This window comes from Narcine bancroftii, chromosome 1 (genome assembly GCF_036971445.1).
Source record: "Narcine bancroftii isolate sNarBan1 chromosome 1, sNarBan1.hap1, whole genome shotgun sequence".
Taxonomy (NCBI): domain Eukaryota; kingdom Metazoa; phylum Chordata; class Chondrichthyes; order Torpediniformes; family Narcinidae; genus Narcine; species Narcine bancroftii.
This window is the reverse complement of record NC_091469.1, coordinates 482,757,767-482,771,010: the sequence shown is the minus strand read 5'-3', so window position 1 is coordinate 482,771,010 and position 13,244 is coordinate 482,757,767. Positions and strand designations below refer to the sequence as shown.

Below are 13,244 nucleotides of genomic sequence, written 5' to 3'. Positions count from 1 at the left end.
CTCCCAGGCAAAGTGGAGATTCCGGATGAAAATTGAAACAGCAAGGGACACCCCACAGCTGTGGCAGGGCCTAAATGCTATTAATTGCTACAAAACCAAGTCTAGTGAAGTAGCAGGTGGCAAAGCTTAGCTCCCAGTGGTACTCAATGTCTTCTACGTCCGATTTGACGACAGTAACTGCGAAGAACCACTCCTTTGCATGCCAAATCCCCATTGATCTCATCCTTTCCATGTCTGAGAATGATGTGTGCGCTGCCTTCTGGAGAGTGAATCAGAGGAAAGCATCTGGCCGAGTATTAAAAATCTGTGCTGACCAACTTATCAATGTATTCATGGACATCTTCAATATCTCACTCCAGCAGGGTGTGGTATCCACCTATTTCAAACAGGCGTCAATCGTACCAGTGCCCTAGAAGAGTGTAGTACTTACATCATTAGTGATGAAGTGTTTTGAAAGGATGGTGTTGAGGCTTATCAGATCCTTTCTGAACGGTGACATAGAGATGTTCCAGTTCATTTACCATAGCAATAGGTCTTCGGTGGATGCTATCTCACTGGCTTTACACAAAGTCCTGGAACACCTGGACAGTAAACATCAGGATGCTCTTTATTGACAACAGTTTGGCATTTAACACCATCATCCCCTCAAAACTTTCCAATTAACCCAGTGGGTTTAAGAGGAAGGAGAAATGTCCAAGGGCTCTGTCCCTGGATACACACCTCACTTGAACTCTGGACCCCTGGCTCACTGCAGTTGAGTGAGCTGGATTCGGAATCGTTAGTACTGGATAATCAGAATTTTATTATACAGTACTGTAATGGATTTGTGTTAACCTTTGTTAAACAAATTGTTTATATGTTTCTTTTATGAAAATGTCTTAGAAAGTAAATTACAGAGTTAGAATATTGTTATCTGAGAAGAGTGTTCATTCTTTTTTTATTTTTTTTTAACTTTATTTAAGATTTTAAGATTTTATAACATGAATATAGGATTACATTAAAAAAAATTAAGAATAAAATAATAAAATTACAATACAGTATCAGTAATCTAAATAAACAATATCCTCCCCAATAATTATTACACATTAATAACCCAACTCAAATTAGTCCAACCCCCCCTTCCCCCCCAAAATAGAGAGGAATTAATAAAGTTAATAATATATGTGAGAAAAAAACCCACTTACAAAAAAAAACAAAAACATAACCGATTAAAATACTAACAAAAAGAAAAGTAATTAATACTAAGATATCAGAATTTAAAAAACATATTTAAATCAAACTTAAATGCATATATTTAACAAACGGAGTTAAGATGAAACATATATTTAACTCAAACTTAATATAAAAAAATTAGTAAAGTTAGTAACATTATCAAAAATTCTTAAACAATAATCAATTCTTAAAAAAAAGTTGTGGCATGAAAAAAAAGATGAAAAAAAACTTTATAGAGATAAACCTTCACCAAATATCAACTAACTTCACATCTATCATCATATTAGCCACATAAACCACCATCTTAAAACAAAATTCAAACCTCATTAAGCATTGTACAATTCAATTTTAGTACTCTTCCACCATTTTTCCCTTTTACTCTTGAATAGTTATCCAATAAAAGCTCCAATACCACATATAAATATCCCAAATCATTACGTTAAAATTCAGATATCCAAATAATAAAAACACATCTACAACGAAATCTATATCTTCAACAAATGGAGCATAAACCCCAAACAAAATTCAAGCCTCATTAAGAATTATACAATTCAATTTATAACTTTCACCATTATTCCCTTCGTTCTATAACTAAAATAGCAAAATAATATACACCAGAATTACCACTCCTTTCACCTTAAAGTTAAAGAAAAAATATTAAAAAAAACTTATCCATCCCATTCACATTTAAATTTCAGATATTCCTTATCTACTGAATAAACTTTACAAAAAAAGCCACATCAATTTTTAGTTTTTTAAACAATCAAATACTTTCTTATGCTTTTTTTTATATTTAAACAAAAAAAAACCCCTTCACTCTTTAATCTAATAATACAAAAAAAAGGAAAAAAAAACGGGTAGGAGGTTAAAAATACCCCCTCCTGTCTAAACCGCGCAATGCGGTAACTCCCAAAAAAAATGGGTGTGAGATAACTCACACGTAGCAGATGACTTTCAGGAAATAGTGCCTATCCAGTTCTCTCCCCCAACTCTCACTTCATCTTAAACTAACATCATCATTATTTAATATCCCTTTTTAAAAAAAAACATTAGAAAAAAAAAGGACAACTCTTCTTTTAATCAGCTCCAACTGCCGAGTCACCATTACAACCATTCCTTCTTGGAGCACGGCTCTTTTCTTCCATCTCTTGTCTCCTTAGAGATCGCGGCGGACTATGTCTCTGTTGAAACTGAGTAATTGGCAGCTCTTGAGCAAATGCTATAGCTTCCTTTGGAGAATCAAAGAACTTTGGTTGGTAACCATCTTGAAAAACCTTCAAAACAGCTGGATATCTAAAGGTTGCCTTGTAACCTTTCTTCCACAACAACTCTTTAGTAGGATTGAATTCCCGTCGTTGGAACATAACTTCTTGACTCAAATCCGCATAGAAGAAAACTCGATTATTTTGAATCATCAAGGGTGATTTTCTCTGTTGTGCATTTCTAATAGCCACTCGTAAAATTATTTCTCTGTCATAATAATTCAAGCAACGAACCAAAACAGGTCTTGGACTTTGACCTGAAATAGGTCTTCTACGCAAGGCTCTGTGAGCACGTTCCAGTATTATACCTTCCGGCAAACCAATAATCTTTATATTGTTCCGTCTGGATTGGTTTTCCAAATAATCAATCTTTTCCACCAAATTTTTATTTTGAGTTTGTAAGTCTTCGACCATTTTGGTCACATCAAAAACTTGATCCCGTATTTCGTCTATATCTTCTTCACACGAATTAAATTTATCTCTCACTTCAAGCTTAAAAGCTCCAAACTCAGCCATCTGTTGAGAATCTATTTTCACCAGAGTATTAAACCTAGTACCAAGTTCAGTCATAATCTTGGATAATCCCTGCATTGTATAAGATAATTTAGATTCAGGATTCACAAAAATCATTTCAATTGGAAGAGATTTTGGCTCAACAGATTCCTGCTTCTTCTGCATAACCAAAGGATCTTCTGTTCCTTCCTTCATTCTGGTTGCCTTCCTTGTAGTATGACTGCGTGTGGAAACCCCAGCCACAGCCTCTCCAGCAATAACTGGAGGACGCTGGCCAGGGTTTTCCCCAGTCCATAATGTATTAAGTTCTCCCAGTACATCAAGTTGTATAGGTTCTTCTATCTCAAGAGGTGCAGTTTGCAGCACCACCTCTACAGTTGACAAATGCCTTTGAGTAGCTCTTTGTTCTAAAGGCTGTTTGGCGCCCTCTTTAGGGGGCTCTACCGATGTAACATAGAGCTCTACATCCGAACACTGTATTTCTCTCTTGGGATCCATTTCACGCTGAGTCCTGGTGTCTTTCCTGTAGGTAGGCTCCAAAATTTGAACTTTTGGAAAATGTAGTTTTTGATGATCTGTTGTCGTTTTTTTTTTGCTCTTTTCCACCAATTGTACCATCATAAGTTAAATTAACAGCACTGAAATTATCTAAACTTTTAAAGAATTTTAACGGGCATATCTAGACAAAACAATAAGATAGAGTCAGGAGAGGACTGGAAGGCACGTCTGATCCTTATGCCATCTTGCCACGCCCCCCAAGAGTGTTCATTCTTGAAGTGGATGTGTCTTGGACAGACCAAGCTAATGGATTTCAAGTGGTCTCGATTATTCAAGAACTGCTGAGGAAGCCATCTGTTTTTTTAATCAAAGCCACTTAAGCCTCTTGAACAGAGATAAGGTCCGAGGTTGTTATGGATATGGAATGGTTTTGAAAAAGGGAACAGAATTTTGGTAGAAATAAAACTGATTGTCATGTGGATTCCAAGAATTGGGACTCTCCTTGATGATGATGTAACAGTCCCATGATTGAAGAATTATATGTCCAAATTCAGACATTTTGTTTTCAGTTTTGGAACTGTTCAGCTTGGAGTTTACAAAAGTCAAACCTCTGACATACAGGGGTTGAGTTATAGTAACCAGAATTGGTGCTGTTGTGTGTTAATCCTAGAAGGGGAACACATTATCAGTGGCTTTTGAATTAATGAAGACCACTTTGCTATTTCTTTGCATATAGTGGGATTAAGTTTAGAGTTAAGTGAGTAATGTTTTGTTATTAATAGTTTAATAAAAGCTATTATTTTGAATTTGCCATTGTCTGGTGAAGTTTCCATTGCTGTTCATGTGTTAATGCCAAACAAAATTAAAAGGGTTGTTAGTGCCTAACAGTACCATGTTTTAATAAAATCTGCAATCTTTATGTGGCCTTTCTGTGATTCAACACCTATTTCCCTGTGGTTGATTCTCTCCTGTCCTCTGAAATAGTCCAGGAAGGTAATTGATGGGCCATAAGTGCTATCTTAGCAAGTGTACCCATGTACTGAGAATGAAGAAACCAGAGTCTTGGTGTTGAATTTCAGCTAAATTGGCACAAACTGCAGTGGTTGGGAGCACGGGTGATAATTTTGCATGAAAATCATTTAGGGCGGCACAGTTGGCGTAGCAGTTAGTGCACTGGCATTACAGCGCCAGCAATCAGGACCAGGGTTTGAATCCCATGCTGTCTGTAAGGAGACTGTATGTTCTCCCCGTGTCTGTGTGATTTTATTCCCCTGGATGCTCTGGTTTCCTCCCACTGTTCAAAATGCACCAGGGTACATACTAAAATGGCACATTACTTTGCTGTATGGCTCAATTTAAAAAAAAATGAAAGTTGCATGTTGGGTATTGGCCAGAGAACTTATATTTGACATGAAAAACAAAAGTCTGCAGGCGCTGTGATTGTAGTAAAAACGCTTGAGGATGGAATACTGGAGGAACTCAGCAGGTTTCGCAGAGTCAATTGGAGTTGAGATATATAACCAACATTTTGGGCTTGAGCCCTTCTTAAGGAGTCGGGTCTCTTCACTTACTGTATGTGGGTGACCTTGAAGAAGGGATTGAGCATTGAATTATGTATCTTTGACTCCAGTACATGCTGTATGACCTCCTGAATTCCACCAGCATATGTTTTCACCATCCTCAACATTCATTGGAGCGACTTCATCTCCAACATCGAAGTACTCGAGCTGGCAGAGGCCGACAGCATCGAATCCACGCTGCCGAAGATCAAACTGCGCTGGGTAGGTCACGTCTCCAGAATGGAGGACCATCGCTTTCCCAAGATCGTGTTCTATGGCGAGCTCTCCACTGGCCACTGAGACAGAGGTGCACCAAAGAAGAGGTACAAGGACTGCCTAAAGAAATCTCTTGGTGCCTGCCCCATTGACCACCACCAGTGGGCTGATCTCGCCTCCAACCGTGCATCTTGGCGCCTCACAGTGCGGCGGGCAACAACCTCCTTTGAAGAAGACCGCAGAACCCACCTCACTGACAAAAGACAAAGGAGGAAAAACCCAACACCCAACCCCAACCAACCAATTTTCCCTTGCAACCGCTGCAACCATGTCTGCCTGTCCCGCATCGGACTTATCAGCCACAAATGAGCCTGCAGCTGACGTGGACATTACCCCTCCATAAATCTTTGCCCGCGAAGCCAAGCCAAAGAAGAAAAGAATAAAGTACTAAAGCATGTGCAAAGTAAAATGCACTAGAAGGTCTATTTTTAAATGAAACTAATTGTGCATTGCAGAAATATATTCAGCAACATCTTCAGTCTCTGGGAGACTGACTTTATCAGGTCAAAGATATGGGAGTTAATGCACGTTTTTGAGTGAATGGGAATAAGCAAGTTTAGGGGTAAAAAAGAAACAAAGTCCGAATACCATCAGTGCCCCATTTATGGGATATCAGATAATTCTTCTCTCCTCCTGCACCCCAATTGACACGATCTATTGGGATCGTTTTCTGAAGAGGGCGTGCAAAATTATCCACCCTGCACACACACAGCATTTTTCAATTGCTCCTGTTGGGACAGAGGTAACAGGAAAAATAGAGCCAGCACCACCAGGCTGGGTAGTGAGAATGCTGAACAAAGGAACTGGTCACACTAACCATCCAAGACTTTACACGCATGAAACTTTTTATTTATTTCTTTGTGTGTATATGTGAATACTTGTCCAGTATGTGTATTACTGGGTATATCTGATTGTGTGTCTGCGTGTTTTGCACTGAGGACTTGAAAATGCTGTTTCGTCGGGTTGTACTTGTGCAATCTGTACTTGTGGCTCTGCCACAGGTGAAAAAACACAAATGCTGGAGAAACTCAGCAGGTCAAACAGTGCCTTTATGTAGGATACATCACCAACGTTTTGGGCTTGAGCTCTCATGCTCCCCCATGCGTTGATGAAGGGCTCAAGCCCAAAACGTTGGGCTTTGCTGCCTAAAAAGGCATCCAGCCTTTGTGTTTTTTCACTTAACCACAGAGTCGATAGAATCCTGTGTTTTACCTCTGCCACAGGTGAGGTGGGTGGGGGGGGGAACCCCAACAAACATTTTGTGACTCTAGTAAATATCAACCTGACCCACTCGACATTCTCCACCGATGCTACCTGACCTGCTGAACATTTTGTTCATAATTTGATTTTTTTTCATAGTCCCATCAAATAAAGCTGAAATAGAAAACAGGAGGAAGCATTTTCTCTGCATGCATTAGAACAGTGCTTGAGTTGTGTCTCCCAAGTGTTGGGAAATGAGCATTTTGTTGTTTGTGATCCCACATGCGTAGCTGCCCTTTTATCTGTTTGTGTTAGGCTGCCTTTCCTCCCTCCATCTTTCCTGCTCTCCCTGCCTGTTTTTAACTGGACTGGATGTCTGCCAGCACATAAATCCTCCCCTAACTGCCCCAGAACTGCAAAGACCGTTTAGAGCCTAGAATAGCTCAAACTGCTTAAAAAAATGACAGGAGCCAGAATTGAAGGCAGGCTGGTAGTTTCATGCTTACCAATAATGAGACTAGCAGGTTCTCTTACTTCCATGTTTCTTTAATTGGGTCTGTACGAACCAGAAAGGTAAAGCTCAGGACAGAAAAGGGAATGTGAATTGTAAACTTGAATTTTGGAAGGATTGCATTTAATTTTTAACTTCAAGAATAACATGCCAGTTGGTCCATAATGATGTTATGTTCTATGTTTGCTTCCTTCCACAGTTTCACCTCAGCCTGTCAGAACAGAATGTCACATAGGGCAGGAACAGTCCATGGTGACCCTCAATAAAATCATAAGGGTTAGGGAATGGCTCAGTCTTTTATCCCAGGGTAGATGATTCTAGAAATAGAGGGCATGGGTTTGAGATGGGAGAGATTTCAAAGGGAGCTGAGGGGTAACATTTTACACGGAGTGTGGTTTATATCTTGAACAAGATGCCAGAGGAAACTAGAAACCGGTCCAATTAAGACATTCAGAGGACTCATTATGGATCGGAAATGTTCAGAAGGATTTGTCCCAAATGTGACCGGCCCAGAATGCCAATTTAGTTTGCATGAACAAGTTGGGCTAAAAGCTTTGTTCCATGCTATAATGCCAGCCTATATGCTTGGGGCCATTTAACCTTCCAAACTGCTCATCTTTTTGTCATACAGGAGGGAACTGATGCACCCCACACAAGGATGGAGTAGGAGCCATGCTCTTTACTGGAGTTCTGCTCTGAATGCAGGTGAAGTTATTTCTTACCAGTAAAGGCAGATTTTGCTCCTATATCTTGTGAACCATTCTCAAAGTACAGTTCAGGTTTAAGTATAGTTTTGGGAACAAAGGGGGAAGGAGTAATGCCATGAATAGCCTCAGTTCGGCCACGAATGTCATCTTTGTTGTTGCTAAGGGTCACACTGGAGTAGCTGCAGGTTATTTCCAGCTCTGCAGGACACATGACAAGAAATTAGTTGCACTTTTTTAATGTTAATATTAGTGGAAATTAGATGTTGATGTTGAATTGTTTTTTTGGTTGCATGTACTGAAATACAGGCAAGTCCATCCCTGCATACTATGGCAGGTCATGCAACAAACAAGTGCAAGGTACAGTGTTAAAGAGAAGTACAGTTAAACAGTACAAGGCTTCATCTTGTACTCATGGGGGGGCCATTCAAAATTCTGATAACTGCAGGAAAATAACAGTCCTTGAACCTGGGACTGTTTTTAAACGCGTGCATCTTTCAACTGAATGAAGTGGGTTAGGGAATAGAAAAGGGCACACCTCGAAACGTTGGTGATGTATCCTCACCTTTCCCTTTAATGTGTTGGCTACTTTCCTAAGGCAGCAGCAGATGGTGATGGATTCTGGAGGGAAGATGGTTTGTGCAGTGTGTGAGACATTAGGCTGGATGGTGTGGCCGTAAATTAACCAAATGCAAGGTGGCTGTGGAGGTTGAAGTCAAAATTAATTTTTGAAACCTATTTGGTAGACTTTGTAAATATACATCTGGCATCGTCCATTCAATTAGTTCTTTAGTGCACACTTACTGTAAGTTTCCTTTTTTTCGAACGGATAATAAATATTACGGCCACACCATCCAGCCTAATGTCTCACACACTGCACAAACCACCTTCCCCCCAGAATCCATCGCCATCTGCTGCTGCCTTAGGAAAGTAGCCAACACATTAAAGGGAAAGGTGAGGATACATCACCAACGTTTCGAGGTGTGCCCTTTTCTATTCCCTAACCCACTTCATTCAGTTGAAAGATGCACGCGTTTAAAAACAGTCCCAGGTTCAAGGACTGTTTTTTTCCTGCAGTTATCAGAATTTTGAATGGCCCCCTCATAAGTACAGTAACCTGTTCAGTATGGGCAGTAATTACACCAAGCGTCCAACTTGTTCAGTACATTACCGAAGTAGAAGGCAGACTCATATCTGCTTTCCTTCTTTTGAGATGTCTAATGCAACTCTTGATGCTGCCATGCATGCATCTAAAAGATATGGTGGGGGGAGGAATGTGCCTGGGCTGCTAGTGTTTGGTCTGATATTTATTCCCTCTTGGTCAATGAATAAAATAGATAATCTGGCTGTTTCTTGCTTTGCTGTTTGTGAAACCTTAATGGCTGTGAAGCATTTTGGGATACCTTGTCAGGTGTGAAAGGTGTGTCATAACTTCACATTCTTTCGTGTTTTATTAATTGGTATCAAAAAGCCCAGTTTTCAGATTTATTGTCTAAGTACATCCATGACATGGCATACAACCCTGGGATCCTTTTCCTGGGGGCAAGGCAGAATTACCACTTTTTAAAAAAAAGATTGCTGCTGCTCCGACGGCAGCATTCCCTGTAGATATTCTCGATGGTAGGGAGGGTTTTTTCTCTGATGTCCTGAGCTGTGTCCAATACTTTTTGCATTGTTGACCCTATGCCAGGCCATGATGGAGCCGGTCAGCACATCTGATAGTTTGTGTACAGGCTGCACTTTGATCTTCACGTGGTTGTTTAGCAGGAAGTAAATGTCTAATATCTAAAGAAGATGGGGATAAATTCATTAACATTGACCATTGGTTTCTATTAAACCCCTCCCCTATGTGTTTCCCTTCCCCTATCCCTCTGCCTCCTTTCCTCTCTCCACCCTCTTCCCCTTCCCTCTCCTGTTAGAGAACCGTCTCCCCCATCACTTATCAGCAATTGTTTCTTCTACCCTCCCACCAGTCGGTATCCACCAGTGACCTTCTTGCGTGTTAGCCCGTGTTCCTCCCTCTGCCCTTCTTCCTCCCTCCCAATTTTTCATTCAGGCATCTGATTGATTTTTGCTTGTTCTTGAAGGGCCCAGGTCTGAAATGTTGATGGTCGTTTGCTTCCTGTGGATGCTGCGTGACCTGCTGAGTTTTTCCAGCACCTTTGTTAGGTTGTATGACATGGCATACAACCCTGGGATCCTTTTCCTGGGGGCAAGGCAGAATTACTACCACTTTAAAAAAAAAAGATTGCTGCTGCTCCAAAGGCAACATTCCCTGTAGATATTCTCGATGGTAGGGAGAGTTTTTTCTCTGATGTCCTGGGCTGTGCCCATTACTTTTTCCATTGTTGACCCTACACCAGGCCATGATGTAGCCGGTCAGCACATCTGATTCTGTTGGTGGCTGTGTAATGAGAGAGGAGGAGGAGGAAATGGGCCTGTGGGAGGGGTGGTCAGGATCATGCTTCCTTGCCTTTTTAGTGACATGCAAAAACTGTCTTGTGCTTTCTGCATGTTCAAATTTTGTAACATTTCAAACTGATTTACTGACTTGTTTGATATTACAGATCCTGAAAACTTGATAAGTTAGTGTGTGTAATTACTGACTAAAATCTGTAACTATTTCATTGAGTTGAATGATGCCAAATATGCTCGAGCTCTTTTCTGTTGCAATCTTTCAGTGAAGATTGTATCTTTTTATATCTTTAGCGTTGCCTGGAAATGATTAAAACTTTGCCTGACTTTTTTTTTAAACTAAGATTGCCATTGCCTTCCTTTTCCCGTGTATTCATTATTACTGATGTTTCTGTTTTACCCATGTCTTTGGCATTGTGCAGTTCTATCTCATGAAAACGTTGTTTCAATCGAGTTATTGACCCAGACGGATATTTTGTGTACAGCATTCAACACTTCCATAATGGCCTCCTCTACATTGATGAGACCAAGCGAACCTCCTCTACATTGATGAGACCAAGCGAACCTCCTCTACATTGATGAGACCAAGCGAACCTCCTCTACATTGATGAGGCCAAGCGAACCTCCTCTACATTGATGAGGCCAAGCGAACCTCCTCTACATTGATGAGGCCAAGCGAACCTCCTCTACATTGATGAGACCAAGCGAACCTCCTCTACATTGATGAGGCCAAGCGAACCTCCTCTACAGTGATGAGACCAAGCGAACCTCCTCTACAGTGATGAGACCAAGCGAACCTCCTCTACATTGATGAGACCAAGCGAACCTCCTCTACATTGATGAGACCAAGCGAACCTCCTCTACATTGATGAGACCAAGCGAACCTCCTCTACATTGATGAGACCAAGCGAACCTCCTCTACATTGATGAGACCAAGCGAACCTCCTCTACATTGATGAGACCAAGCGAACCTCCTCTACATTGATGAGACCAAGCGAACCTCCTCTACATTGATGAGACCAAGCGAACCTCCTCTACATTGATGAGACCAAGCGAACCTCCTCTACATTGATGAGACCAAGCGTAGACTAGGAGGTTTGCTCTGTGTGCAGTGGCAATCCCGAGCTCCTGGTTACCTGCCATTTCAATTCCCCTTCATACACTGATATATGCCTTTACTGCTGGGTTAAGATCCAATGCAGATTAAAAGAACAAGACCTTATTGTCTCACTGGATAGACTACAACTCAATAATATTAACACTGGATTCTCCAATTTTTGGGTCATCCTCACCTCCTGTGTTCCTCTCGATCACATACCAATTTACCTCTGGTCCTTCAATTTTGTATTCCCCTTCTCATACTCCCTCCACATCCCACCACCCATTTTCATCCCCCATCCCCTCCTGTTTCTATTCATCTGTTGCTCACATATTTCGGTGATGATATGCCATCCTCCATCTGGTTCTATTTGTCCGTTATGATAGCACGGTTAGTGTAGCGGTTATTGCAACACTGGAGATTGGGTATGGGGTTCGAATCCTGTGCATTCTGTAAGGAGTTGGTATGTTTTCCCGATGCCTGCGTGGGTTTTCCCCGGTGGCTCCAGTTACCTCCCCTCATTTGAAACATATCGCGGTTCATAGATTAATTAGATGTAAATTGGGCAGCATGGACTCGTGAGCTGAAACGAACTGTTACTGTGCTCTATTTCTAAAACTCAATATTTCCCATTATAATCTTTCTTTCTTACCTGATTCCAGCACTTGTAATCTTTGTATCCTCGCATCACTCTCTCGCTGCTGTCTCCCAACTACTATCCCCTGGGACTAAATGTCGGTTATCTCTTGTTGTTCCACCTGTCACCTAGCAGCCCATCTCACTGTATTTGCTGCTTTTGACTGTATTTGTGAAGAATCTTTCAGTCAATGTCAACACAGCTCAAGTTCCATGAGGCAGACACCATGCCATAACCAACTCCAGATATCCCATCAGAATCCTTTGTCTCTGGGCAACAAAACTCTGCTCGTTTCTGCTGCAAAAGTATCGGCTGCAGGGGCTCTGGCTTTTACTCCTTGCAAACTTAATCTGTCTTTTGGATGAGCAGCTAGTAAAGGTTAGACCAAAAGGATGGGGTGGGTAGTTTCCTGAAACGGTCTGCATTCTTTCTTTGGCTTGGCTTCGCGGACGAAGATTTATGGAGGGGGTAAAAAGTCCACGTCAGCTGCAGGCTCGTTTGTGGCTGACCAGTCCGATGCGGGACAGGCAGACACGATTGCAGCGGTTGCAAGGGAAAATTGGTTGGTTGGGGTTGGGTGTTGGGTTTTTCCTCCTTTGCCTTTTGTCAGTGAGGTGGGCTCTGCGGTCTTCTTCAAAGGAGGCTGCTGCCCGCCAAACTGTGAGGCGCCAAGATGCACGGTTTGAGGCGTTATCAGCCCACTGGCGGTGGTCAATGTGGCATTACAATTTATTGAAATATAGTTTAAAAACTAGATCTACTTCTTGAGCAACAGAATTCATTGAATAACTGAACCTGCCTTGTTGCATTTTGATAACTATTTGAAGCCAGCAACCTGGGTTGTCTTCTTTAGATGCACATTTGAGATCATTGAATTGCACAAACTGAGTGAAAAGTCCAAGCTCACTTTTTTTCAATAGAGGGAGGTTGAGGTAAGAGAAGTCTGCAATCTAATGAACATATTTGCATATAGTGGTCAAAACAGCAGTAATCTGTGGTTTAGAAAGTAAATATTAGTCGTGCTCCACTGGGGTTGCAACTAACAGTTTCAAAATATCTCACATAGTGAAATGCTTGTATTCTTTCATTTCCTGTTGCGCCTTTTCATGCGAGTTTTGAATGGGGTCTTCTGTAAGTACAGAAGTCAAAACTGTTATTTGCTTTTGATGTAAAGTATATACACAAAAAATAGTGCAGTAGATGCTAAATTGGATCCAAGATTCAGAATTCAAGATTCCTTTATTGTAATAAAACAGGTATAATATTACATGAAATTTGCTTTAGTCTGCCATTGGACCATCAGCAGAAATTGCTGAGCTTGACTCTCAGAGAAAGAGAGTCCCCCCCCCCCCCAGAGT

General features: G+C 41.1%; 1 protein-coding gene across 2 annotated transcripts in view; it reads left to right on the top strand.

Moving 5' to 3' along the window:
* The window catches only part of LOC138751929 (zinc finger and BTB domain-containing protein 47-like), a 293,546-nt gene that overhangs the window by 123,204 nt on the left and 157,098 nt on the right, over positions 1-13,244 (top strand). Inside the window, exon 1 of one of the 2 annotated variants that reach the window (XM_069914917.1) lies at positions 7,662-7,736. The exons of the other annotated variant lie outside the window; for it this stretch is intronic. Coding sequence (XP_069771018.1) covers positions 7,731-7,736 — 6 coding nt within the window. The 5' untranslated portion in view covers positions 7,662-7,730. Of the gene's footprint in view, positions 1-7,661; positions 7,737-13,244 lie in introns of those variants that run through there. 2 annotated transcript variants of the gene reach the window in all.